This window comes from Pogona vitticeps, chromosome 12 (assembly GCF_051106095.1).
Source record: "Pogona vitticeps strain Pit_001003342236 chromosome 12, PviZW2.1, whole genome shotgun sequence".
Lineage (NCBI taxonomy): Eukaryota > Metazoa > Chordata > Lepidosauria > Squamata > Agamidae > Pogona > Pogona vitticeps.
In genome coordinates this window covers 374648-399182 of record NC_135794.1, presented here as the reverse complement: position 1 = coordinate 399182, position 24535 = coordinate 374648, and the positions used below count along the sequence as shown (strand labels likewise).

The window sequence follows — 24535 nt, the reverse complement described above, 5'->3', positions numbered from 1 at the left end:
GGAATTTGATTCACATACAGTTTAGTCGTGGTGCAAAGAAAAACACACACATGCACACGTGTGCCGAGGGCGTAACACCTTGGCATTTTGTTTTGATTTCAAAACGACACACCTGCACACACGCATTCCTGCTGAATAGGATTCTCTCTGAAGAAAGAGTTCAGGGCATGGGCGCCGACAGAAGGGAAGCCAAATCAGGACACTGAGAAATGAGGTAGGGGAATCTGAAAACTACATAAGGTTTGTTTTTAAAAAATAGGAAAGGAAAAATAGGTGGCTCTGAATCAATCTGAATTGCTGATTATCAGGTGTCAAGGAAAGCAAAACTGGAGTGAGGGAGGGGTGCAGGGGTTGGAGCGGAGTCTCGTTGAGAAAAAAGTGTGTGGGGGTACCCTGGAAAATGGGCGCTTCTTTTAGCGGTGAAGACCACAGCAGCATCTTGTTATAGACTCTGCTAGCCTTTAACATTAAAAAAAAATAACTAAGATAAATGGCACAAATATAAATGAATGCAAAATATATGCAATTGCTGAATGTACGAAATCCAGAATAAATATCCAGTAGATTTTTTTTGGGGGGGGGAAGCATGTCTGTTTACTTCCAATAATGGGAAGGCGCATTGCTTTTGAAAGAAGTCATTAACATTTTGCCTGCTTTCTTTCCATTTGGCCAGTTTTTGTCAAACACCGTGGTTTACTTTCCAGCTGTGCAGCTGTATTAATTGCTCCCAGTAAGTTGTGTCACACATTTTCAGGACTGTTTCTGGGAACAGAAATAATTTTCTGAAATGTGTAGGTGTTATTTTAGGGCATAAATCTCATTTAACTTGTGTTGTCAAATCTTCCTTCATCCCCAAGTATTTTTCTTAACGTTCCTGTCAACTCACATACAGATGTCAAGCCTTTGTTTGCTATTTCCGGAATTGAAATTCACCCCCTATGCTATGAAAATGTTGTGCTGATGCAACTTTAAAACTTCCCCTTGCATATAGAAATATAGGAGAAAATTCTTCATTTATATATAATTTTATTTTATTAGATTTATTCCCCGCCCATCTAGACCAAAGGTCTGTTCTGGGTGGCATTACAAATTTATAAACAGTAAAAGCAATAAACATGCAATAAATCCAAGATGGTAAAATGTGAATATAAGATACAGCAGGAGGGAAAGCCTGCCCAAATAGCCAAGTCTTGAGTTTACTTCTAAAGACACCCAGAGAGGGAGCCAGGGGGATCTCCACGGGCAGGTTGTTCCAGAGGCGAGGGGCCACTGCCGAGAAGGCCTGGTTCCTCGTTCTCTCCTTCCGGACCTCCCTCGGCGGTAGGCCCCTCAATTGCCCGACCTGGCTGGAACAAGTGGCGCTGGCAGAACTGGGTAGGAGAAGGCGCTGTGCCAGCTATCAATATTTACCCAAGGGTTATAATTTTGTATAGGTTTTTTTCAAAATGGTGCTATTGTGAGGATTGACCCTAATAGGCAGACTCATTCAGTTCTGGGATATGCTAGCATTTAATTGATCTGCACCTGTTCCAAGGTGTGGCTGGTGGGTGAGCTCACAACCGTTACCTGCCCCAGAAACCTCAGATTTTCACAAGCCCTCTTGGTGAACATCTCAGGTGACAATTCAGTGTGGAGCTGTTATTCATTGGGATCCGGGCTGGGTTTGTGAAAGTGCCTTCTGCAGGCTTCAGCTGAGCTTTCTCCCCAATAAAAGCGCTCGTTCTGTGGAGGTTTTCTCAGAAGCAAAGCGCCCAAGACAGGATCTGAAGTAAGGGTGAACAGGATTGTGGCCGTTATGGTTTCCCCTTATTTTCAGCTGACGTTTGGGATCCTCTTCAGGTTCCCTTCCTGGCCCTTACCTGCTTCTGCAGGTGTAGGAGAACCATTGGGGAGCGCTTGCTAAGAGTCTGTTTCAGGATACGACCACCTTTGGGGCGGGGGGGGGCTTATAGCTTGTTGCTTTGTGTTGTGCTGACCATGACATGATTTTTTTTACTGTCCTGATGAAAAGACCTGAAATGATGGGGGAGGGGGGGGAGGGCTGGCTTTCTCTCCCCGCCTTCCCCATTTGTGGATTAGATGTCTAGACAAAAAGGCTGGGGGGGCTTGGGCAGCAATAGCACCCAGAAACCCCGATTAATGTCATTTAGGGCCGTGTTGAAAATTGCCGCTGCCTTTGCTGTTGTGCTTTTGGGATTTAATCTCTGTGTTTCAGTTTTTTTTTTCATTTTAGATTCATTAAAGCTTTTGTGCTAATCGCTTTTGTGTCCAGACGCTGAGCCCTCACCAAAGGCATCGCCACCGTCTGTGAATATGGGGCTTTGGCTAATTTAGGGAGGTGGGTAAGGGTGACGGGGCCTGCCGGGTGGCAGAGGAATAGCAGGAGGTGCCGGACAATCCTGAATTGCGTTCAAGGTGCTAAAACATATTGCCCTGGTCCATGTAGCCAGCATAGGGGGTGGATGGGGAGAGGTTGGCTGGGGAGGGGTGAAACACACACACACACACGGGCCCCCAGTGGGCTGCCCGGGCAGGGGACACACACACACACACACACACACACACACACACACACACACACACACACACACACACACACACACACACACACACACACACACACACACACACACACACACACACACACACACACACACACACACACACACACACACACACACACACACACACACACACACACACACACACACACACACACACACACACACACGGGCCCCCAGTGGGCTGCCCGGGCAGGCAGGCAGTCAGTTCTGCTGACTGAGGGGAAAGGGCACCATGTTGGAGATTTAGGGCAGGGAAGGAGAGGAGCGGAGTCAGGGATGGCATGACCCCCACCCCACACCCTCTGGTGGTGGTGGTGGTGGTGCGGTGGTCACCCCATTTCTTCCCCCCCCTCTGCTCCTGCAGGGGCATGTGTTGGTGGCCCCCTTGCAAACGTGGCGTTTGGCGGGCGCCAGCTAGTCTTTGTGTACCTGCCGAGGGGCCTCAGGCCGAGCCCTTCCGCTGGTGCGCACGGGCTGGAACCCTCTCGCTGTTCATCTCAGCTGTGCGTGATTTGCTGTGGCTAATTGCAGCTCATTGACAAGATGGCGGAGCCTCTCTCAGCCGGGCGCCTGCCTGGTCACATTCCTGATGGCCCACCGAGCACCTAGTCTGTTCGCCAGAGCAAGCGGCGCAAACCACCAGTGGTCGCCAGTAAGATTCCCACCATTATTTCCACGCAAAGGCACTTTTTGTCTATAAATGTCCCCGCAACGTACCATTTTCTGTGCATTTTTAAGTCGTCGGGCTGAGACATATTGATCCTGAAATACTGCTGTATGTTTCCATTAGTGTTTTTGGTTCAGGAACTGCAGATTAGGTAGGTTCCAATTCAAATGCAAATGGAAACCTCCCTGGACAGCCGGGAAGCTTTTGGCTGGCCTGGAATCAGTGGCCTGAGCCACTTGTGGCTGACCACAGAAGGTGATCTGGGGTGGTCAGAGGGGGGCACGGGGCAAGTCTGGAGGCTTTGTCCATACTAGACTGCCTTGCCTAAGGTCCAGCACTTGGCCCCTCTCTCTTTAATTATGGGGAATATTTATTTATTCACATTCTGATTATATATATACTGTATCAGTACAGAACACATACACAAAGAGTACACATGTACATACATACATGCATACATACATATATACATATATATGTGTGTGTGTATATATATATACACACACACACACACACACATAAACATATATACTCTGTGTGCATGCATGCATGCATGCATGTATGTATGCATGTATATGTACATGTGTACATGTGTACATGTGTACTCTTTGTGTATGTGTGTTCAAATCTCAAAAATATGCCAAACAGTATAATTTCAGATAGTAACTAAGTTATAAGTGAAGGCTTTTATGTTTGCTAAGGCAGTAAAATGTCTTTGATGTTGTTTGTAATGTTTATACATTTTAGGGGATACATTTCTTCATGTTCCTAAAGTAATAATTGGATAAAACGGAGGGTGTTTTTAGAGTTCCAGAGGTGTTTCTGGGCCTGTGTTTCTCTTCTTATTGTGGCCGGTCTTCCACCGCCCCGCCTCTGAGGCCACGATCCTGTGCCTCCGTGTTATGAGGCAGTCCTCCCTGAACTGAGAGCATGGCAGGCCCGAACAGGTTGCAAGTTCGCTCCGTGCCCATTTGCCGCCCTTCGGCCAAAAGTCGTGGCAACGCTTCAGGGTGTCGGGGAGGGAACCATCGGAGGCGCTGAGCATATCTCAGGTTCTCACAATGAGGATGCAGAGCTGGAGGGCAAAATCCCAAAGTACGGGCACCCCTGTGTTTCCTCTTCCCCTTGTTGGCTCATTCCTTACGGTTGTCGTGGGCTCCTGGGCGTTCTCAGGGTGACCCCCCCCTCAAAAACAGATTGGAGGGCTCTGGACAGATGGGGAAGTATTTCAGCGCATGCTAAGTGTCGGAAAGCCTGGCCCTTGCACAGAGTGAGTCTGCGGGGAGCCAAACGCCTGGAGGCTTGTAGGCCACTTCCGATCCGAAACGAGTTTCACTCAGTGCTTTGCGACCTGAATGGGGGGAGGGGGCTGTCCCCCCAAAGTCTAGGTGGCCGGAGCACCCTCTGGCCCCTGGCCCCTCCCCCATTCCGGTCAAGGACCACCTGTGTTGTCACCTTTCTGGGTTTCAGAAAATAGGAAGGTGTTCTGCGTGGAGGGCTGCGTCCAGCTGTGTCCCGTGTCTTTTGTGTCCTCTTCTCAGTCTTCTGTCCGTCTTGCGTCTTCCCACACTCGGCCTGATGGGCTTCCCTGGAGAGAGGAAGGAGTTAAAGGTTGAGGGTGAAAGCAGGGGAGGTGAAGGAGGCCTGGCTTCCATGCCGCAAGCGCGCTTGGTGTGTCCTCCACCTTGTACCTGTAGGGAGCCGGACTCGGGAGGAGCCGGTGGTGGCCGAGCGCCAGGGTCAGCCGGGAAGCGAGAAGGGCAAGCAAGCAAGTAGTCTGCCTCTTGCTTGGGGTCACTGAGAAGCTGGCTGGCTGGCTGGCTGGCTGGCTCGTCCCGGGTTGAACTCCTCGGCACAGCCTGGCGTGCAAAGGTCCGGTTTCACAACAGCCCAGGAGTCTTGAGGACAAGCCCTTTCCAGGGAAAAGTGGCCTTTTTTGGCCTTTCCTTTAAGTCAAAAGGTGCTCCGAGTTGGCCACGGCTGCTGCGGAAAAAGCTCCTCCACCACCGGAACAGCCCAAAGCATTGCGGGCCGGCTGGCAGCTTTCTTTGCGAATGGCCAACCCTGCAGGGCACACCCCCCCCCCCCGGGGTCCCTTGGCTCTTGACCCGAGCCCCTCCCTCCCCGTTGCCTGGTGCAGGCATTGTTCTGGTGGGGCTTCGGCAAATAGCTTCCACTTGGAGGAGGCAGGTTTAAATGCTGGCCACGGTCTCAGGGGAGGTGGTGCCTGGCAGGCGGAAGGGCTTGTCCGAGACTCAGGACGCCACCGCCCGTTTGACGGTCTCAAAAAGGTGGCAGAAATGAGGGAGCTTTGAAAAGGCCCTTTGCCCACATTTGTTTTCCAGCCGCCCGATTCTGTCCCGCCCTCCTCCTTTCAAGGAGCCACGCTGTCCTTGTGACAGACATGTCTCGTCCCCTCCTGTGGGGCCGACAGGAAGGCTGGGAGGGAGGAGGAGAGGGAGGACACCACTGGCACCACGCGGGGGGGGGGGTTGGTTGTGTGTCTCTAAATGGGGAGCTTGGCGTTTCTCTGTTCCTTATCATTTGGGTTCATTTGGAGCACAGGGGAAAGGAGAGGTGAGGAGAACCGCCCGGCGCCGCAGGTCCAGAATGCCAGAACGTGGCAGAGAGAGAGAGAGGGAGAGAGGAGAGTCCATCGCAAGCAGGCAGGATCTGTCAAGGACCGGGTGTCCCCTTGCAGGAGGAGAGAATGAACCAGAGTTACAAAAACCTTGTGTCCTGCCTAGGGGTTTCTCCCCCCCCCCCCCGGGGTCTCACAGAGCTAAATTAGGGTCAAATGACTCAAGCTGGAAGTTGTGGTTTCTCTGGCCGTTCCCTTTGATGTCCAGCAGGTGCCCTGAATTCTTTGGTTCGGGTAGAGGCGTGTTTTATTATTTAATAATGTCATTTACACCCCATCCCAAAAGGGTTCCCGGAGAGGCTTACAAAATAAGTAGGGTGTGAATCGACTTGTACTCTAGATTTAAGACATGGCACACAAGGAAGAAGGAAGGGGGAGGGAAGAGGAAAAATCCAGTGCAAGTCTTTGCAGCATTTGGCGAGGGTGGCCAAATGGGCCCTGACGGGTCTTGCCAGGGGCCAGCCGTCTGCCAGCGCCGCTCACACCTCTCTTCTCTGGTCTCCCTGCTCCCTGGACTCATCCTGGTATGATTGTTCCCACGTTAGTCTGTCGGTGGGTTAAGGTCAGGGTCGGCTCTGCGGGCAGAGAAGGGGGCCCCCTTTCTTCCTCCTGCCCGGAGAGATCCAGGGTGTGGAGCAAGCAGACCGACGGGCTCCCCTGGTCGCAGCCCCGCTGGAAGGCTTTGCCCCCATTGGGGCTCGGGGCTCCCGGCCTTCGGGTGTGGGGGGGGCGGCTCTGTTCAGGGCCTCGCTCCCTTTGGGCAACCGGGGGAAGGAAGGACGCCCCGTGAGAGCTGGACGAGGAGGCCAGGCCTCCTCCCTACGGCTCTTCAGGGCAAGAAAAAGGGGGCTGAGGCCCTGGGGGAGGGAGGACACAGTGAGGGCCGAGAGACAGCGGGTGCCTGGCGTAGGCAGGAAGAGGGCAGGGGGCGGGGGGTCGGGGGCGGCTTTCTCTCTCTTGAATCGGGCACAAGGGATCCTGCTCAGAAATCAGTGGGCCGTTGGCTGAGGGCTGACCGAGTAGCATCCTTCTGGATGAAGGCACCCCAAAGGAACGTCCAGAATCTGCGGTTGCGGCAGCTGCGGCGGCTGCAGGATGCGACCATGGAGGGTTCCTAAAGGAAGAGAGTAGGTAACGAGAGGGGGCAGGGCGGGGGGGGGTGGAGGGGATCTCGCCACCAGGACTCTTGTGAGGATGGGGCCATCCTTGGATGGGAACCAGGAAGGGAGGGGGCTTGAGAAAAGCCCCCATCCCCGGTGGGGCCTGAGCGTGTTCTCCGTGGGGGACCTGTAGTAGACGGAGACGCCGGCTGGGGACGAGCATTGGCCACCCTGGCAGCGCAGACTGATCTCCTCTGAACGTTAAAAGAGAGCTGGCGCCCTAGGGGTGGGGGGCAGCCCACGGCAAGGCTCTTTTTGCGAGTTGAGGGGGTCGAATGGGAGGGGCGAAGTGCACGGGCAGGGAGACGCAGGGGGCCTGGGAGGAGAAGGGGCCAGAGGGGCTGCGGTGGGGGTGGCAGGGAGCCAGAGCCACGGCCCGAGGAGTGGGCACGCGGGCGGGCAGCCACTAGCCCCACTTGTGGCTGAGCAGAGCTCGGTGGCCTCAGCGCCCCGTGTCGTGTGAGGGCTTGGTTTCTAGGGCAGGGCCTTGCTGCTGAGGTTGCCACCACATGGGAAGACCTGCGGATCCTCTTGCTGAGTTGCGAAAGAGGCGACTCCTGGGAGGCTGGTTGAGCCAGCAGGTGTCCAGTACCGCTCAGGATAGGGGCCCTGTCGATGGAGCCCCGAGCGTTTGCCAGGGACGGGGGGGTGGGGTGTCTGGTGGCAGCTCCCTGGGGAATTGGCCGGCGGCTACCCGAGGGAAGAACCTCTCACTGCCGCCAGCAAAATCCAAACAGATGTTTCAGTTGCTGCATAATTCTGTATGTGAAGCCATACAAATCGTCGCCTTATGTATAAACCTTTGTTTTCCCTTTTGTTCTCTTTTGTCTAGCAAAACTGTGCAATCTAAAGTGGACTGCATTTTGGTAAGTTCAAAGCGGAAGCGCCCGTGGTTGTTACGTGGCCACGATTTGTGCAGGGGCGGACGAAGTGGGTGAGGCTGGCCTCTGGAGTAAGGAAGGGGTGTTCTTGATCTGTAACGCTCTGTCAGTGTCTCTGCAATCTAAAAAGGAGCAGGAGAGACCGACTGTAAAGCACCCTTAAAAGTTAGGACAGTATCTTGATTTCCTTTTCATGTGAGCCCCCAGCTCCCTTTGAACCAGCCATCGGAGGGACTTGGGTTGAGGCCAGGAGGTTCGTGGAGGGAGGGGGGGTCTAATAGCACACGGACCAGCTCCGTGACTCCTGTGTGTCTCCCGAGGGGACGCCACTCCCGTGTGGCTGCCACAGCGACGTGCAGAAAATAGATTAAAACATTCTTTGAGCAGCAGTTGAAACCAATTTTAAAAGCCAGATTTGAAGCCAAGGTTAAAGACCAAAGGCCATGTGGGGTAAAGTGTTTTTTTGGCTGCCTGCCACGGGTGCAGCTGTGAAGGAGCCGGCCTGACATTTCGTAGGCGGGAGCTTGGCAGTCTGGGGGCGGCTGCTAAGGAGGCCCTGCTTGTGCGCTCGCTCACCAGCCCGGCCTGCCTCTCAGGGTGACGAGGGCGTCCGCGGGGCCTTTGCTGAAGGTCTCAAATTCCGGGCAGGCTTACATAGGAGGAGCTGGTCTTTCTGGTATCTTGCCCCTAAGCTGCTGAAGGCTTTGTAGGTCAACGCCAGCGCCATGAAATGAATTTGGAAGCAAATTGTAAGTGAAGCTGTGATTACCTTATGGGCTCCATTGCATGACATGATCCGTTTGTTTCTGTCTCTTCTGAAAACTGTTTTAGCAAGAAGTTGAGAAGTTTACAGATCTACAGAAACTCTACCTCTACCTTCAGCTGCCTTCTGGTCCCAGCAGTGGAGAGAAAAGGTAAGGCGCCCGGCGGCTCTTTGTGTGATTTCCATGGGCATTTTGTGTTGCTCTGTGTCCTGCTTGCGAGGCAGCCCTTTCTCGGGCCCCAGCCTCTCGTTCAGGCTCCCTGGACTGGGACGGCACCCCCCCCCATCTGCCCTGCCTTGTCTTTCCTCTCGTATCTCAGCCTCTTGCTGGGAGAGAAATGAAGGATGTCACCCTTGTTCCTCTCGTTCTCATGTGCAAAAGGACAAGAGACCAGGGGTGGGGATGGAGATCCTTGCTGACTGGGGGCAAGACACACTTCCTGGCCTACCTTCCCCCCCCACCCCACCCCACCCCACCCCACCCCACCCCCGGCTTCTTGTCTGTCTCTGTACCTCTGGGCCTGAGGGTGGGGGGGGGGTCGCCAGTGCTGAGCCCACCCAGCAGGGAAGGAACACCTCCTTTGCTGCTCATGGCAGCTGCTGCTGCTGGGCCGGCCTCTCCCTCCTCTTCGACCCTCCCCCCTCCCTGAGTTCTCCTCTGGGTCCAGGCATGGCTGCCTGGGAAAGGGACCCCTTGGAGCAGTTGGCCCCTGGCATTCCCCCAGTCAGTGTGGCTCGTGGCACACAGCTACGCCTGCCAAGGTAGGGGGGATCCAAGGCTCTGCTAGCAGGGGCTATTTTTGGGGCGAGAAGAGAGGCGGCGTGCGTGCGTGCATACACCAGCAGTTTGAAGCAGGGGTGGATGGTTGGTGGCCCTTCAGGGTCTTTCTTCCCCCCCCCATCCTCCCCTGTAACTCCCATCACCCCTAAAGAAGCACAGCCAGTCCAAGTGGGGGACGGGGGTGGACTCAATGGAAAGGGCAGCCCAGACGCAGCCAGAGGGCTGTGGTGGACCACCGGAGGGGTTCCACGGCTGTCTTCCTCCACGGCATTTTGTGTATGGAGGGCCCTGCAAAGTGGGGGCAGGCTTTTCTGTTGCTCGGAGGCTTTAGGGATAGCGAGAGAACATGGCAGGGCAAGGTCTCTCCTGAGGGAGAAGCTGCTTCGTTCATCAGCCTAAATCAACTTCCCCTGCCATGGTGTCCTCTGACAGAGCAGAGTACAACTCCCATTTGCCATGGCCAGAAGCTATGCTGCCTGGGGACAGTGGGGCACGAGGTAGGAAGGTCAGCATCCTCCTAGTCTCCCTTCCGTGTCTCAGAAACACTCCTGTAGGTGAGATCCTGACCGCCGGCCAGCTTGAGTTCAGGTGCCCTGGTTAACTGACCCGGTGAGGCCGCGGGCGCCCTGCCAAGCTTGCCCGCCCGCCCGCCTCCCTTTTGCCTTGGAACACTTGGGTGGGGGCGATGGGGGGGGTGAGCTGGGAGTCCCTTAAAGGGCCCTCCTAACCCTAATCGGCCCTCTTCTCCCTCCCTGGCGCAGCGATCAGCTGTCCGGGTCATCCAACCGCGCCCAGCAGGTGCATGCCTTCTCCTGGATCCGGAACACCTTAGAGGAGCACCCGGAGACCTCCCTCCCGAAGCAGGAGGTGTACGATGAATACAAGTAAGTGTTACCCCAGCGATCCTGCCAGGCCAGGGCAGACCCTAGAACGGTCAGCTGCCGCTGCTGGCGCCAAAGAACGCCAGAAGCGGAGAAGATGCTTGAGCCCAAAGGGGTGAGCCGGGGCATCGCCCAGGCTGAGAGGCTTTGGCCCGGCCTGCCGCGATGGGGGTGACCGGGCTTTTGTGGCTTGCTTTTTCAGGAGCTATTGTGACAATCTTGGCTACCACCCATTAAGTGCAGCTGACTTCGGGAAGATCATGAAAAATGTCTTTCCCAACATGAAGGCTCGCCGCCTTGGCACCAGAGGCAAATCAAAATATCCTTTACTTGAATGTCTTTCTGGACATCTCTCTCTCTCTCTCTCCCTCTCTCTCTCTCTGTCTCTGTCTCTGTCTGTCTGTCTGTCTGTCTCTCTCTCTCTCTCTCTCTCTCTCTCTCTCTCTCTCTCTCTCTCTGTCTTTCTTTTTCTCTCTCTCATTTTCTCCCTCTCTTCCTGGAAGGCACCGGCTCAGTTTGAGGGAGCAAGAGAGCTGTGTAGTTCTCTTAGCCTCCAAGCTTCCATGCAGAGACCCTAGATTTCGATTCCCCTGCATGGGAACAGACCAAACGTGATCTCTTTTGTTCTGTGCAAGGAAGTTGGTAGAACAGAAAAGAAGATGAACTAGTTCTCTCATTGAAGTTAATATGATGCCTTAATTTTCTAAATCACGTATTGCTACAGCGGATTGCGGAAGAAGGCTTTTGTGCAGATGCCGACGCTTCCTAACCTGGACTTCCGTAAAACGGGAGATGGGGTAAATAATCCACCTTCATTTACACACACAGGCGGTCGTACGAATGGCCCGTGCTGCTGTCCGTGTCTCATCTGTAACGCAGAGATACGTGTTGTGGTTTAGTTAGAGAACCATCACTCAGAGGAAGTTCCTTCTCAGGAGTAACTGAGTGCAGCGACAGAGCCAAGGGTGCTCCTTCGCCCGCCCAGGTCAGATGTGAGGGTGCAAGGGCCACAGCCTCAGGGAGTTGCAATATGGAACCTCTGTAAGTACGTAGGGAGACCATAGAAAACAACCTGGAAGGATAAAAGTAATTTTGAAAAAGCCATACCATAAAAGGAGAAAGTTGTCCATCTTTCTTGTGCCAGTCGTAACGTAACTCAGTTTTGCCTAACTTACTGGATGTGTGGCTCACAACGTAAGTTTGGATAGGTTAGTGATAAAAAGCCGGTGGCGTTCTCAAGGGAAGCCAGATTGCCCCCCCCCCGGCTGCGCTCACTGGGCCTTCGGCCAGCCTGGGCTGGGGAAGGAGGTCTGGGTTTCCCGAAGGGCGGTGGGCCTTCGATGGGTGGGCCGCGGGGGCATTGTTTGGCTTGGGGTGGCGGCGGAGGCTGCTGTTGCTGAGAATCTCCTCTTGGTTTCCTTGCTTTGGTTTAGCTGGAAGGAGCTGAGCCCTCTGGGCACCTGCAGAGTGCTGATGAGGAGGTGGTGTCAGCCGCCTGCCAGCTGGTCTGCGAGTGGGCCCAGAAGGTGCTCAGCCAGCCCTTTGATTCGGTCCTGGATCTCTCCCGTTTCCTTGTCAAGAGCCACTACATCGGCACCAAATCCATGGCCGCTTTGACAGTGATGGCTGGAGCCCCAGCAGGTGAGAGGGGGGGAGGTTGACTGGTCACTCAGGGAGGGGCTGTTGTGCTGCTAAAGCCCAGCATGGGTTGTTTATTGCAGGGGGGGTGGCGGTGGTGGCAGGAGGCGTGCTCGGAGGGGCATCAGCATGGCTCCTGGCGCGTCTCCTCTCCATCCGGGCCACTGAACCTGGTCTGCAGAAAGCCGCCTTCCTCTCTTGCTCAGGGTTGCAATATTGGCTCCTTCTCGGCACCCTTACTGAGGAACCCCATGAAAGAGCCTCCAGCTGCCACGGCCGAAGTAGTCCCGTGTCCCCATGGTAGAAATGGGTGTGTGTTGCTGTCACACCGCAGAGCCCCTGGATTTCACAGGGTGGGGCTGGCTGTGGAGAGGCCCCTGTCTCCCTGAAGCGGAGGCGGATCAGAGCTTGTCCGAGGGCCCTGTGGCCTCAGAGGCCCGAGGCTGCCGTGGCCTCAAGGGCATGCCCACATCTTCAGAAGAAGGGCCGCATCCAGTCCGTCCCGCTGGCTGCTGTTGCTCACCAGAGGGGTGGGCCGGCTGTTTGGTGGGATATGCAGCTCCTACACCACCACCACCACCACCACCCCGGTGGGGAAAAGCCCTGCAGCCCTTCTCGGCCTGGAGAGCTGGCCTGACCATGGGAAGGACTTTGGCCTGGCAGCCCTCCGGTTTACCTGTGGTGTGGTCGTGAGTGTGTGTGTGTGTGTGTGGGGGGGGTGTTTCCACCTCTCACAGCAGGGCAACCCTAAAGGGGAATCAGTAAAATGCTGCTCAACAGCCGATGCTCTCACTGAGTGGTCCAAAAGCAAACAGCTCAAGCTTGATGAGATCCAATAAAATACTCCCCCACTCCCACCCCCCGGGCCATCTCTCCGTCCCTTTGCTCCTGCCATTCGGCCTGTCGTTGCTCTTTCAGGAATCAAAGGGACCCCTCAGCCGTCCGCTTTCGTCCCGACGGCCGAGAGCCACTCGTTCCAGCCTCAGGTGAAGACGCTCTCCTCCCCCATGGACGCCAAGCAGCAGCTGCAGCGCAAGATCCAGAAGAAGCAGCAGGAGCAGAAGCTCCAGTCGCCTCTGCCGGGAGAGTCCCCAGCCAAGAAGGCCGAAGGGGTGGCTGCCAGCAACAACAACAACGGGGTCGCCAGCCTTTCAAACGGGAGTCCGGCCATCTTGTCTCCGCAACCTATTGGTATCGTGGTGGCCGCCGTCCCCAGCCCCATCACGGTAGGTCTGCAGAGTCTCTGTGGCCGACGGTCGGGTCTGCGTTCTGGGGAAGGAGATCCAGGACACCAGGGAGTTGAAGGGAAGGGGGCACTGAGCAGGCACAGTCCCCCCCCTTCAAGGGAGGGCCGGAGAGAGAGCCGAGGAGGGGCTGCCCCGGGCGGAAGATGAGACGAACGGGACCCGGCCCGCCTTTTAAGACAAACGGCCCCGGTTTGGCCGCCAGCTTCTCCACAGGATGAAGTTGGCGCTGGGCCGCCTTTTGCTGAGCTGTGTGGCTTGGCGTGTTCCACAGAGCGTGTCCGCACTGACCTTGTGACTTTGCCTGCCAAACGTTACCTGGTTTGTGTTAATGCTGGCATAGAACGACTAGAGGATTTGGGGCTGTGGGAATAAAAGGCGGAAGAGCGATAGGATCTGACGTGAAGCCAGAGTGGAAAACATAGAACAATGGATAAGGCCAGTGTTGTGTCAGTGCAGTGGTTTATACTGAGGGGTAGATCAGAGAGGAAATTTTATTGAATATATATGTCTTTATTGGGGGAAAATGTGTAAAATAATAAAAATGAAATGTTAAAAGAAAATCAGTGATAATACTAAAAGTGCAGACATTGTAATCGTGACCATTATTGTACCGTAGATACATATCTCTTAGAGTAATGAAATCTTGGAGTGGTTATAATTCGAATGTTTATCTGATAAAAGATAAAACAGGTCAGATGACTGGCAGCTAAACACCCCTGAGTGGTTTTTCGAGGGCAGCGTCTGTGTCGGGCAGGAGGCGAGCGCCTCGGCCCAAACTCTCCAGGGGTTGAAAAGTCTGAAGGAGTTGGAAAGGGCTCCTTCTGGAGGCGGAGAAGGTTGGCCATGTCAAGCAGGTTTTTTTTCCAGAGTGGGGTAAATGTCATGTTTTCATTCAGTCCAATTCAATCCAACCCAAGTTGATTTAGTTCTCATTATTTACATGCCTCCTTTCTCCCAAATCTGGGGCCTGAGGGAGCTCACAGTTTAGTGAAGAACAATAGCCTTAAGGCACCCTAAGGGGGGGGGGGACCCAGTCTGGTGTTGTGCACAGGGTGACAAATGGGAGACCTGGATTCAAATCTTGACTCAGCCATGGTGGTGGTGGTGGTGGTGGTGGCAGCATTAAAACTGCTCTTTAAATATCTCACTCACCTTGAAAACCCTGTGAAGGTCACTATAAGTTGGAAGTCACTCAGTGACTAAGATGGTATTTAACGCCAACAAAATTAAATACATTTAATGCTAGTTATCTGAATGTCTGTTGGAAATGTGAGAAGGAAATTGGTACATACTTTCATATGTGGTGGGAATGTGAAATAGTACAAATATTTTGGAAACAAATATTTAAAGAATTAAATGAGATATGTGGAAAAGATATAGAACTGAATCCTGAGATCGCTTTGTTATCAATATTTGAAAATGTGGAATATGATAAGATGATAAAAGAACTGATAACTAATATATTAACAGCAGCGAGATTAATAATAGCTAGGCAATGGAAATTAAAATCCTGAATTTCAAATGGATGAATGGTATAGAGAAATGTGGAATATCTAAATGATAAATTAACTTGTAATTTAAAGGTTAAGAAAGGAGAGTTGAAAAAGAATAGTTTTTATGAAATATGGGGCAGTATTGACAAGAGGAAAGGGGAAAGCTCCAGATCTAAGAATCAATGCAGTTCTCGAGAAGTGAACAATAAAAGAAGAGGAAGAATATAAATGGAAGAAGAAGATTATAGCAAGAGGTCCCGTCTATGGTGGTGGGGAACACAGTTATATTGTATTTCAATTTGTGTATTTTATGTTTATGTTTTAGATAAATAAAAACGTTTTAAAAAATAGGAAGTCACTTAGTGACACATAACATAGAAGAGTGGCAGAGATTTAATATAAAATTAAACGGATTAGCCTGTTAAAGTACAGTTAGAATTGAAGTCCCTTGAAACCTCTTCATTAAAATCTTAGTAATACTTCATCTTGAAAAAGAAAAGCACCAGGACTTGTGGGAGCTGGAGGGCGGGGGTCACGAAGGTGTGGCGGAGAAACGGCTCCGTCCTACTGGCCCATCGCCGTCCCTTTCTGCTGCTGCTGCTGGAATGAAGGAGGAGCCCCTGGCCTAGTTTTTCTCCAGGAGCGCCCTTTGCTTGCGTCGCCCACGAACTGAACTCTCTCCTCCTCTCCCAACAGGTGCCCAGGTCCCGGCCGCTGGTGACCTCGCCTGGCCCCGTGGGCTCCTCCGAGGGCAAAGTCCTCCCGCTCAACGTCCAGGTGGTGACGCAGCACATGCAGTCGGTCAAGCAGTCCCCAAAGACGCCTCAGAACATCCCCGCCAGTCCAGTTGGGGACCGGTCGGCCCGGCATCGGTATCCCCAGATCCTGCCCAAGCCGGCCAACACCAGCGCCCTCACCATCCGCTCCCCGACGACCGTGCTGTTCACGAGCAGCCCCATCAAGACGGTGGTCCCCGCTCAGCACATGAACGTGGTCAAAATGACTGCCATCTCTCTTGCCCCGAGCAGCTCCTCTACCACGCCAGTCAAGCACACGGGCCCTGCAGGGAGCTTGGCTGGAACAGCGGAAGAGTTGAGGAGCGTCCCACAGATTAAGAATGGCTCCGTGGTTTCCCTTCAGTCTCCGGGCCCCAGAACCAGCGGAGGGGGCTCGGCTCCGGCCACCTCTTCCGTGGAGGTGAAAATGGAGCCAGAGGTGGTGGTGGTGGTGGAGGAGAGCCCGCTCCAGGGACCAGAGAATCCGGACGTGTCCAAAGCGGCCAAGGGCCCTCCAGCTGGTGTGTCTGTTGGTCAGCAGAGGAAAGAGGAAGCCGAGGCCTGGAAGGTTCGGCCGGAGGAGGGTGTCGGAGACGTGAAATGCTCTCCGGGCTGTGATCGCAGGGAGGGGGACGTTGGAAAGAAAGGCCTGGCCCAGCCCAGCGAAGGCCGCTCGGCCCCTTCCGCCGACGGGAGCCCAAGCACTGCCACTCCCTTGGCCGCCACGCCAGGTTTTTCTGGCACCGGCAGCATCAGCTCGCCTGCCGGTAGCGACAAACTGTACGTGAAGAGCCTGCGGAAGAGACTCCCTTCTCCCTTTGCTGGGGAGACCCAGGGCCCCCCGGTGAAGAAGCTGTCCGTAGTGCAAGCGTCTGTGGCCGGTGCAGAAACCACCCAGGCGGGCGCCGGGAAGGCAGCCGTGCCGCGAATGGTGGCTCTTGCCAAGAGCGACGGGCCAGCGACGCTCCTGCAGGTGCCCGGCAAGGTCATGATCAAGGTCCATTCGGGAGCCTCGGGCAGCCTGGTCACCTCCTGCCCCCTGGACGCCGACATTGTCATCAGTGCCGGAGATGCCACCCTTGGGCAGCAGCTGGCAGCGGCTTCGTCCTCGGACGTCCAGGTGAAGTTGGAAGGAAACGTCTTTGTCTTGGAAAACGCCTCGAAACCCGACGGCACCTTTAGTCCCAACGTGTGGCAGCACCTCGGAAAGAGCTCCACCTTTGCCCCCCTGCCCTGCAAGGAGCCGCCGCCCCCCCAGCCCCCCCAGCCGCCGCCCCCCCAGCAGCAAGAGGAGGATCTCGGGGTCTTGACCTTGACGGGGCCTCCAGGCACCGCGGAGGACCTGCCCAAGTCCGCCTGGGAGCCGGTGCGCTTCGAAGGACTCCAGCCGCAGCCGCAGCCGGTGGCCCCATACGGCCAGCAGTTGCCGCCGGGCCAAGGCCCAGGGCCCTCTCTGGAGGAACAGCTCCAGGCCCAGGTTGCTGGACAGCTCGCTCTGCAGCCCGAGCTCAAGGAGTTTGAGGATGCTGCCTCGCAGTCCAATGAGAACTTCTTTTCCTTTGACGAAGAGCTGACCCAGGACAGCATCGTGGAGGAGCTGGTCCTGATGGAGGAGCAGATGTCCCACCTGTATGGGCCGTCCCTGGGCCTGGGCCTTCAGAGCCAGGGGGCGGTGCAGGTGGCCGCCTTGTCCTCTCATGCTGGCAGCTCCCACTTCTTCCACCAGATCCATAATAGCGGCACTCCGGTGCACACCCCCACCCCGACGCCCACCCCCACCCCGACGCCCACCCCCACCCCGACCTCCGAGATCATTGCCGGATCGCAAGGGGTGTCGCGGGAGAGCCCCTGCTCCCGGCTGGCACAGACCACACCCGTTGACAGCGCCCTGGGCAGCAGCCGGCACACCCCGATCGGCACGCCCCACTCCAACTGCAGCAGCAGCGTCCCGCCCAGCCCCGTGGAGTGCAGGAACCCCTTTGCGTTCACCCCCATCAGCTCCAGCATGGCCTACCACGACGCCAGCATCGTTTCCAGCAGCCCCGTGAAGCCCATGCAGCGGCCCACGGCCACCCACCCCGACAAGACCAAGCTGGAGTGGATGAACGTGGGCTACGGCGGGGTGAGCAACCCCTCTGTTTCCGCCCACAGCATCCTCCCCACCTACCAGGAGCTGGTGGAGGACCGGTTCCGGAAGCCCCACGCCTTTGCGGTCCCGGGCCAGTCCTACCAGGCCCAGGCCCGGCACCACGAGGCCCATTTCGGCCGGGTGACACCAGTGTCTCCTGTGAGCGCCGGGGGTGGGGGGGGCAACAGCGGCAGCAGCGGCAGCAACAAGCAGGAAGGCTTCGCGGTCCCTGCCCCGCTGGATAACAAAGGGACGCCTTCCGCCAGCGGCAGCGCCACCGGCAGCAGTTTCCGATGCCGGAGCGTCAGTCCCGCCATTCACCGCCAGCGCAACCTGAGCGGAAGCACCGGCTGCCCGGTGACCAACCTGCTGCGGTCCAGCATGGCGGCGGCGGCGGCGGCAACAGCAACGGCGTCGTTTGGCAGCCCCGGCGCCCAGGAGGTCCACGGCACGTTTGGGAGCCTCCACGGGGACCCGGCGGGGGCCGGCAACCTCGCCCAGCGGAGCCAGTCGGTGCCGCTGACGGTCATGATGCAGACGGCCGTCGCCCCGCCTCCGAAGCAAGCCAACGCCAAGAAAATCACCAACGTCTTGCTGAGCAAGCTGGACTCGGAGAACGACGACGCCGTCCGGGGCCTGGGCATCAACAACCTGCCCTCCAACTACACGGCCAGGATGAACCTGACGCAGATCCTGGAGGCCTCGGTGCCCGCCTTCCCCAGTGCCAACGCCCCGGACGTGCTCAACGCCAGCCCTTCAGTTTTCGAATTCCAAACGCCGAGTTACCTCACCAAAAGCAGCAACACGGATCCGATGGCCTTTGCTTCCGGAGACCCCCAAGCACCGCCCTCCGAGGCCGGGGAGCAGCAGCCGCCGCCGCCGCAGCTGGACTTCAGCGCCACCGTGAAGGACCTGCTGGAGGAGGAGAGCAGCCTGGAGCCCAGCCAGCAGCTGGTCAGCCAGGTGGCTTCCGACCTCAGCCAGGTGGCCTCCTCCGTGTTCTCCAGCGACCTCAGGTTGACCTCGGAGCTCTCCAGCAGCATCAACGACCTGAACGCTCTGGACACGAACCTGCTGTTTGACCCGGCTCACCAGCAGGGCCAGGATGACGAGGCGACCCTGGAAGACTTAAAGAACGACCCCTTGTTCCAGCAGATCTGCAACGAATCTATGAACTCCATGAGCTCGGCGGGTTTTGACTGGATGGAGAGCAAGGATCATCCCGCGGTGGAGATGTTGGGTTGATTTTTGAAGCGCGAAAGAAAAGAAAATCTATAAAATATGTATGTAGCACACTGTATCTCAAAGACAGGCGTATTGTATTTGTCTTAATGGAAGTGCCTCTTGCAGCAGAAACACTTAACTATGGTGGCATTTTTTTAAAAAAAGAAAAAAAATATTGCTCTACCAGCTGTTTTATTCTTCAGCAGGGAATACACAATTTTACCAGTTTTAAAGACATTTCTGAAGGATACAGCCTGATCCAGAGCCAGTATTAGATTTAAAAATTTTACATATTGAGAAGCTTTTCTTGCTGTAGCAAAAGGAAAAGAAAGCAGACAAGCAAGCAGACCGGGTGCCACGAGGATAGCAAGATGAAAGAGGCAAAAGAACCGGCGCACAGGGGCTCCCCCAAGTGGCGCGTGGCTGAGGGGACCTCCTTGACCGTGGCCAGCTTTGCGTGGGCTTCCTCAGACGGGAAACCCTGGCTGGCCAAGCCAGGGCCAGGGAGGTGATTGGAGGTGCCGCGTCCGTGGGGCTTGGTGGATGATGCCGTGTCACCCGAGCCACAGGGCCTGGAAGGCATAGGCAGGTCTTGGCTGGCTGTGGCACCAGAGGGAGCCCCCCCCCAATCCTCCTAGGAAGGAGCAGGTGGGTAGGTGGACTGCCTCGGCCGGGGGGGGGGTCAGAGCCCCGAGTGCCCATCTGCGTAGTAGTGGCCAGACTTCGGAAGGGGAGCCTGGGCTTGGGGCCCCCCTCCTGTTTTGTTGCTGCCTGAGGTCACAGAGGGGCCGGTTTCCTCACCGGGGGGGGGCACAGTTGCCCCAGAAAAGATTCCTGTGGCTCCGCGGGGAACTGGGCTGGATCAGGCCGGGCGATGGGCTCGAGGAAAGCGAGGGGTGAGACCTCCCTGGGACACCCGCGTGCACACCTGGTCCAAGCCCTGTCCAGGGCTCAGAGCAGAGAGGGATCACCCAGGGAGAAAGGGGGAGAGTCACCCGCCGGCCGCTTCAGACAGAACAGGCGCTCTCTTTCTTGCCCGTTGTAGTCACTGGTGGGTGCGCTCACCAACCCATCTTCTGAGAAGGTGTTCTCCCTTCTTAACCTTTTTTCACCTTGGCTTTCGTGTCCTTGGCGAAGGGAAGGGAAGCTCCTTCTCGGCTGAGATGACTCTCTCCATTCTGCAGGCTGCACCTCCTTGTCACGGCCCTAGGCTTTTCTTTTTTCTTTTTAAAATCTTCTTATCAGTGTTAGAAAAACCAGAAACTAAGACCAAGGTCTCCCCAGTTCATCTGCCCCTCCAAACGTCGGGGCACAGTCAGAGAGCACCTGCTGCGTGCGTGCGTGCGTGCGTGCGTGCGTGCGTGCGATGCTGCTGCCCGGCTGTTTCCTGGAGAGCTGCCCTGGGTTGCTCTCGCTGCTGAAAGGGGTCGGGGAGACTTTCTGCAGAGCCATCAATGCTGCCGGGCATTGCGCGAGTCAGCCACCGGACCATGGGCAGTAGTCTAGGGCTCTTCTTCCTCCTTGCCTCCCCCCCCCAAAGCCCCATTGCCGCCATCTTCTCCTATGCAAATGCCACAGAGATTGCTTCGTTCCCCTTGCTGTGGGCCAGTTGCCCAGAGAAGGCTCCCTGGGGGTCACGTCCCCTTGCCTTGCAAAAAGCCACCAAGGAGAAAACAAGGGCCCTGCACCTGCAGACGTCCCCGCTCGGGGTCAGATGGGTTGCTGGGGGCAGCACTCTCCCCCCCCCTCCGAAAGGGCTGAAGCCAAGGCATCAGGACTTGGTTCTACTGGTGCTTGGGGCAGGCGGCAGCTCCCCTGGGGCTGCGCTGCTTCCTCTTTTAACCAAGTCTGAGAGATTGCCACTTGCCAATAAAACAAAATTCTTAAAAAATGCCAGGCAGGTGGGGCAGAGAAGCAAAAGAGGGCCCGGGGCCAAGGCAGAGGCTCTCCTGCAGGGCTGCCCACAGGAGGCCATCCCTTTGCCATCGGGCAGGTGCAGTCCCCTTCCCCAAGAGGGAGTGGGGGGGGAGCTGGGGAGTGGGGCTCCCGGACAGCAGCAGCGCTTGCTTGAGCCTTCCTCCCTTCCCCTGGCCGGGCGAGGTGCCGGCCTTCCCTCCCCAGGACTCAGGATCATCCCAGGCAGCAAGCAACAGGGCCTCTCCCCCCCCCCGCCCACCCGCTCATTGACCCACACAGTCCTTTCTCCAAAGGGAGAGGGTCAACTTGCTTTGTGGGTTGGCCGGGGGGAGGGGCAGGGAGCGTGGCCCTCTTCTCCACCCAGTTTTGTGGCTCCCTGGAACAGCTGCAAATGGGCAGAGGGGAACCAAACCCCACAACGAGGTTTGGCCCTCCGAGGCTCATCCTGGGCATGGCAGTGGCCAAAAGGGCCGGCCGCTCCCACGCCCGGCTGGACTCCCCCTGTTGGGGACTCGCCCCCCCCACCTCGGGCAGGGGTCCCGCTGAGGTCTGTTTGGACATGGACCCCTTACCCAAACCAGGAGGGGTATGTCGTGCGTGTCGAGGGAGAGGAAGGAGCAGCCTAGCCCTTGGGCCTGGGCGAGGGGGGTGGGGGTGCCCGGACTCGGAGCCCCTGGGGGGCTGCCCTGGCTGGAAAGCTGACGCGGGGCAGATTCAGTCTGGCCCAATTCATTTTCACAGGGGAAGCTTTGCAGCCGCCGTGTGCCCACCACAATCACTGCCTTCAGGAGAGGCTTTTTCGGGATGGGGGTTCCAAGTCTCCTCAGGGACCCCTGTGACATTAGTGGGAACGCGATCACTGTTGAAAACAACTTTGGGGAAAGTTGGGTTTTGAGAGCCCTGGGGTCTGAAACCTTTTTGCATAATCTCTCTCACCATCACCACCACCACCACCACCAGCCCCTGGTGGTGCTGGGGCTTGGGTGGGTCTGTGCTTGGGTGGCCGTCTCTCCTCCCTGTGCTGAATGTCGGAAGGAACCGCCTGCTGAGCCCCCCCCTTTTTTTCCATGGTGCTAGCATTGATGCCTTTCGCCTTGGGTTGAGCAGGGGCGCTGCGGATCATCGCATTGTGCAAGCCCGGGTGGGGGTGGTGGGGGTGGGTATCTCCTGCCAGTTGGGGAGGGTGGAACCCCCTTTCTCTCGGTCGGGAGGCACCTCAGGACTGTGGCCACTCCGGCCCTGAGCCTGCGCGTGGGCCTTCCTAGGACGAGAAGGGCCGGGATGTTGTGGCGCAGCTGTTCTTGAGAGAGACCCTCTTGAGTGGAAGAAAGACCAGAGGCGCTGGACCCCCCCCCCCTCCGGCAGCGTCGCCAAGAATATTTTGTCTGTGGCCCCTCGAACGGCGCCGGGGTTTGCCTTTTGCACTAAAGCTTGTGTTGAACTGTGGTAGGCACATTCCTTAGGATAAATGCAACCAATACAGCCCACAGCTGGTTTTTTAAAAAAAAGAACGAAAAGAAATGTAAGCAAACGACTACAGAGAACTTATTAATGTGTTTCGTTTTTAAAAGGCAACGTGTCGTCATCCTGGTGACAGGGAACTTGCCTTATGTAGCAATGTGCATTGATCTCAATGAGATGATTCTATTTCTTATTCTCTTACGTGAGAATATTACAGCAGGAAAAAAAATGTTTTGTTTGCCTCACCGTGTTAATACATGACCACACAATGTGCATGCGTGTTCTCTTGACTCTCTTACCTTGTACAGTGCTAGGTAGATTCCTGTAACAACCCTTCCTCTTCCTCCCCACCCCCCCCCCAGCCACACTCTCTTTTTCCCCCTCCATTTTCGGTTGGTTTTTTAAATTTTATTTTTGGCGCTGTATCTGACCTGGTTCTGTGTTAACCAGAGAGCATAGCTGAATCACCTGGTAGCTACATTTAAAAAACAAAAATGTTTACTAATTCTGCTTCGTTATTGTTGGATATGTTCTTTTCTCGGATTGTTTTTGTTGCTCTGGCGTTGGGAGGGGGGAAAAAAGCCCAACTCTTTGGCGTCGCTTTTTTCATGAGAATTCATGAAGTAAAGAATTTGCAAATAATTGCAATAAGCACTGACTTTTGAACTGAAAAGAAGGAAGTTGTTTCTTGCCCGAGGCATCTGACATTTCTCTCAAGTCTTGTACTACTAACTCCCGCCTGCCCCTGCTTTCGAGGAGGAGAGGAAGACTCCGCTGGGCCCCCACCCTGTCTGCCTTTTCATCCGAGTGCACAGTCAATAGCCCCCCCCCCTCCCCAGGTGTTTTGTTGTCTGTTGTACTGCTGAAATGACAGTAGTTGGATATTGCAGTAGCATTTCAGTTAATTTTTTTATTGAAAGTGCTCAAAATTTGTTTTTTTAAATGTTTTCAGAAACAATAAAACATTTTATATGAAGCCGGACTTGAGCTGTTTCTTAAATACGAGCGAATTCTGGTCAAAGAGGAGAAAAAGGAAGGGGAAGGTGTCGCCTCCGTGTCCTGGGAGGAAAAGGTGTCAGAGTGGATGGAACTGGGGGGGGGGGGAACCTCCCTTGCAGTTTTTGGCAAGAAGGTCTTGCTGGAGAATTCAGCCTCTTTGGGGTGACGAGAGCCCTTTGGGGAAGAGAGAGGGCCCGAGCGGGGGGGGGGGGGAGAGAACCCTCCACCTGGTTGCAGAAGCCCCTCGGGCGGGCTTCCCTCCTGGGGAACAAACGTAGGAGGGAGAGACCCCCCCCCCAAAGTGGGCGCCCTTACACCCCCTTCCCTGGAAGAAAAGGAAATAAGCAGGCTGTCTCTCCTCCAAGGAGGAGGAGGAGGAGGTGGTGGGGTCACCCCTTTGGGGAGCCATCAAAGAAGAGGTGGCTGACTTGGGGGGGGGGGAGTGGGAGTCCCACAACAGCCCGGAGGGGAGGCCCCTGGGCCTTGAGCAGCCCTGAGGATAAAGAGGCCCCGCCTGACACCCCCCCTCCCAGCCCCCTTGCCACCCTTTGGCCCTTTCCTCCTTTCCCCACTTTTCAAGAAATAAGACTTGAAAGCATGGAGCCTCCGCCCCCCCCCCCGCCCTCCAAGCCCCACTGAGGGTTCAGCGCCCCCTTTTCCTGCCAAGACCTCTGGCTCGTGTGTCTGCTGGAGTGGGATTGGGGGGGTGGTCCGGATCCAAGCAAAGAAAGGTCTCCTCTTGGCATTCACGAGCAGCCCTGTGCCGCCGCCGGGGTGGGGGTGGGGGTGCTTCGCTCTTCCGCTCAGACTGGCCAGGGTGGGGGGGGGAGAGTGGAGGACCCAAGAGAGCTGCCCCCCCCACCACCGCTGGGACCCCAGGAGGCGAGGCGGGGGCAGGGGCGGGTTTTTGTTTTTCTCTTGCCCCCTGGCGGGCCTCTTTCCTCCCCACCCGCGAGCCCAGGGGGCGCGCATTCCTGCAGCCGACCCCCTTAAACCCGCCAGGCGCGCCGGCCGCAGGAGCGCACAGGACTCTTCTTCCTGCCCACCTGAAGCGGCCACGCCCACGGGTCTCTGCGACGAGCCGAGTGGGCGGAGTCTCGGCCTCCCCCTTCCTCCGGGCGGAAAGAGGCCGGGCCGCGGCGTGCGGAAGGCAAGGGGCGGCAGCCAATCAGGAGTAGCCTAGGGGCGGAGCTAAGGGGAGTTTGTTGTCGACCCGCGAGCAGGGGCGGTCCCGGCGGGGGCGCTGGCCAATCCAGAGCGGTCTCGACCGCCGGTGGGCGCGAGGTGGCGAGGAGCCCATTGGCTGCTGGGCCG

At 56.2% G+C, this 24535-nt stretch overlaps 1 protein-coding gene across 3 annotated transcripts in view; it reads left to right on the top strand.

The window, feature by feature from the left end:
- Positions 1-23198, top strand: part of RFX7 (regulatory factor X7) — a 29689-nt gene extending 6491 nt beyond the window's left edge. The window contains exons 1-9 of one of the 3 annotated variants that reach the window (XM_078381194.1): positions 3881-6999; positions 7865-7898; positions 8745-8827; positions 10219-10341; positions 10541-10657; positions 11051-11135; positions 11772-11979; positions 12895-13202; positions 15413-23198. In XM_078381194.1, coding sequence (XP_078237320.1) covers positions 6968-6999; positions 7865-7898; positions 8745-8827; positions 10219-10341; positions 10541-10657; positions 11051-11135; positions 11772-11979; positions 12895-13202; positions 15413-18865 — 4443 coding nt within the window. In that variant the 5' untranslated portion in view covers positions 3881-6967 and the 3' untranslated portion in view covers positions 18866-23198. Of the gene's footprint in view, positions 1-3880; positions 7000-7020; positions 7899-8744; positions 8828-10218; positions 10342-10540; positions 10658-11050; positions 11136-11771; positions 11980-12894; positions 13203-15412 lie in introns of those variants that run through there. The other 2 variants (XM_072982112.2, XM_078381193.1) reach the window with 2 other exon arrangements.
- Positions 23199-24535: the final 1337 nt, after the last annotated feature.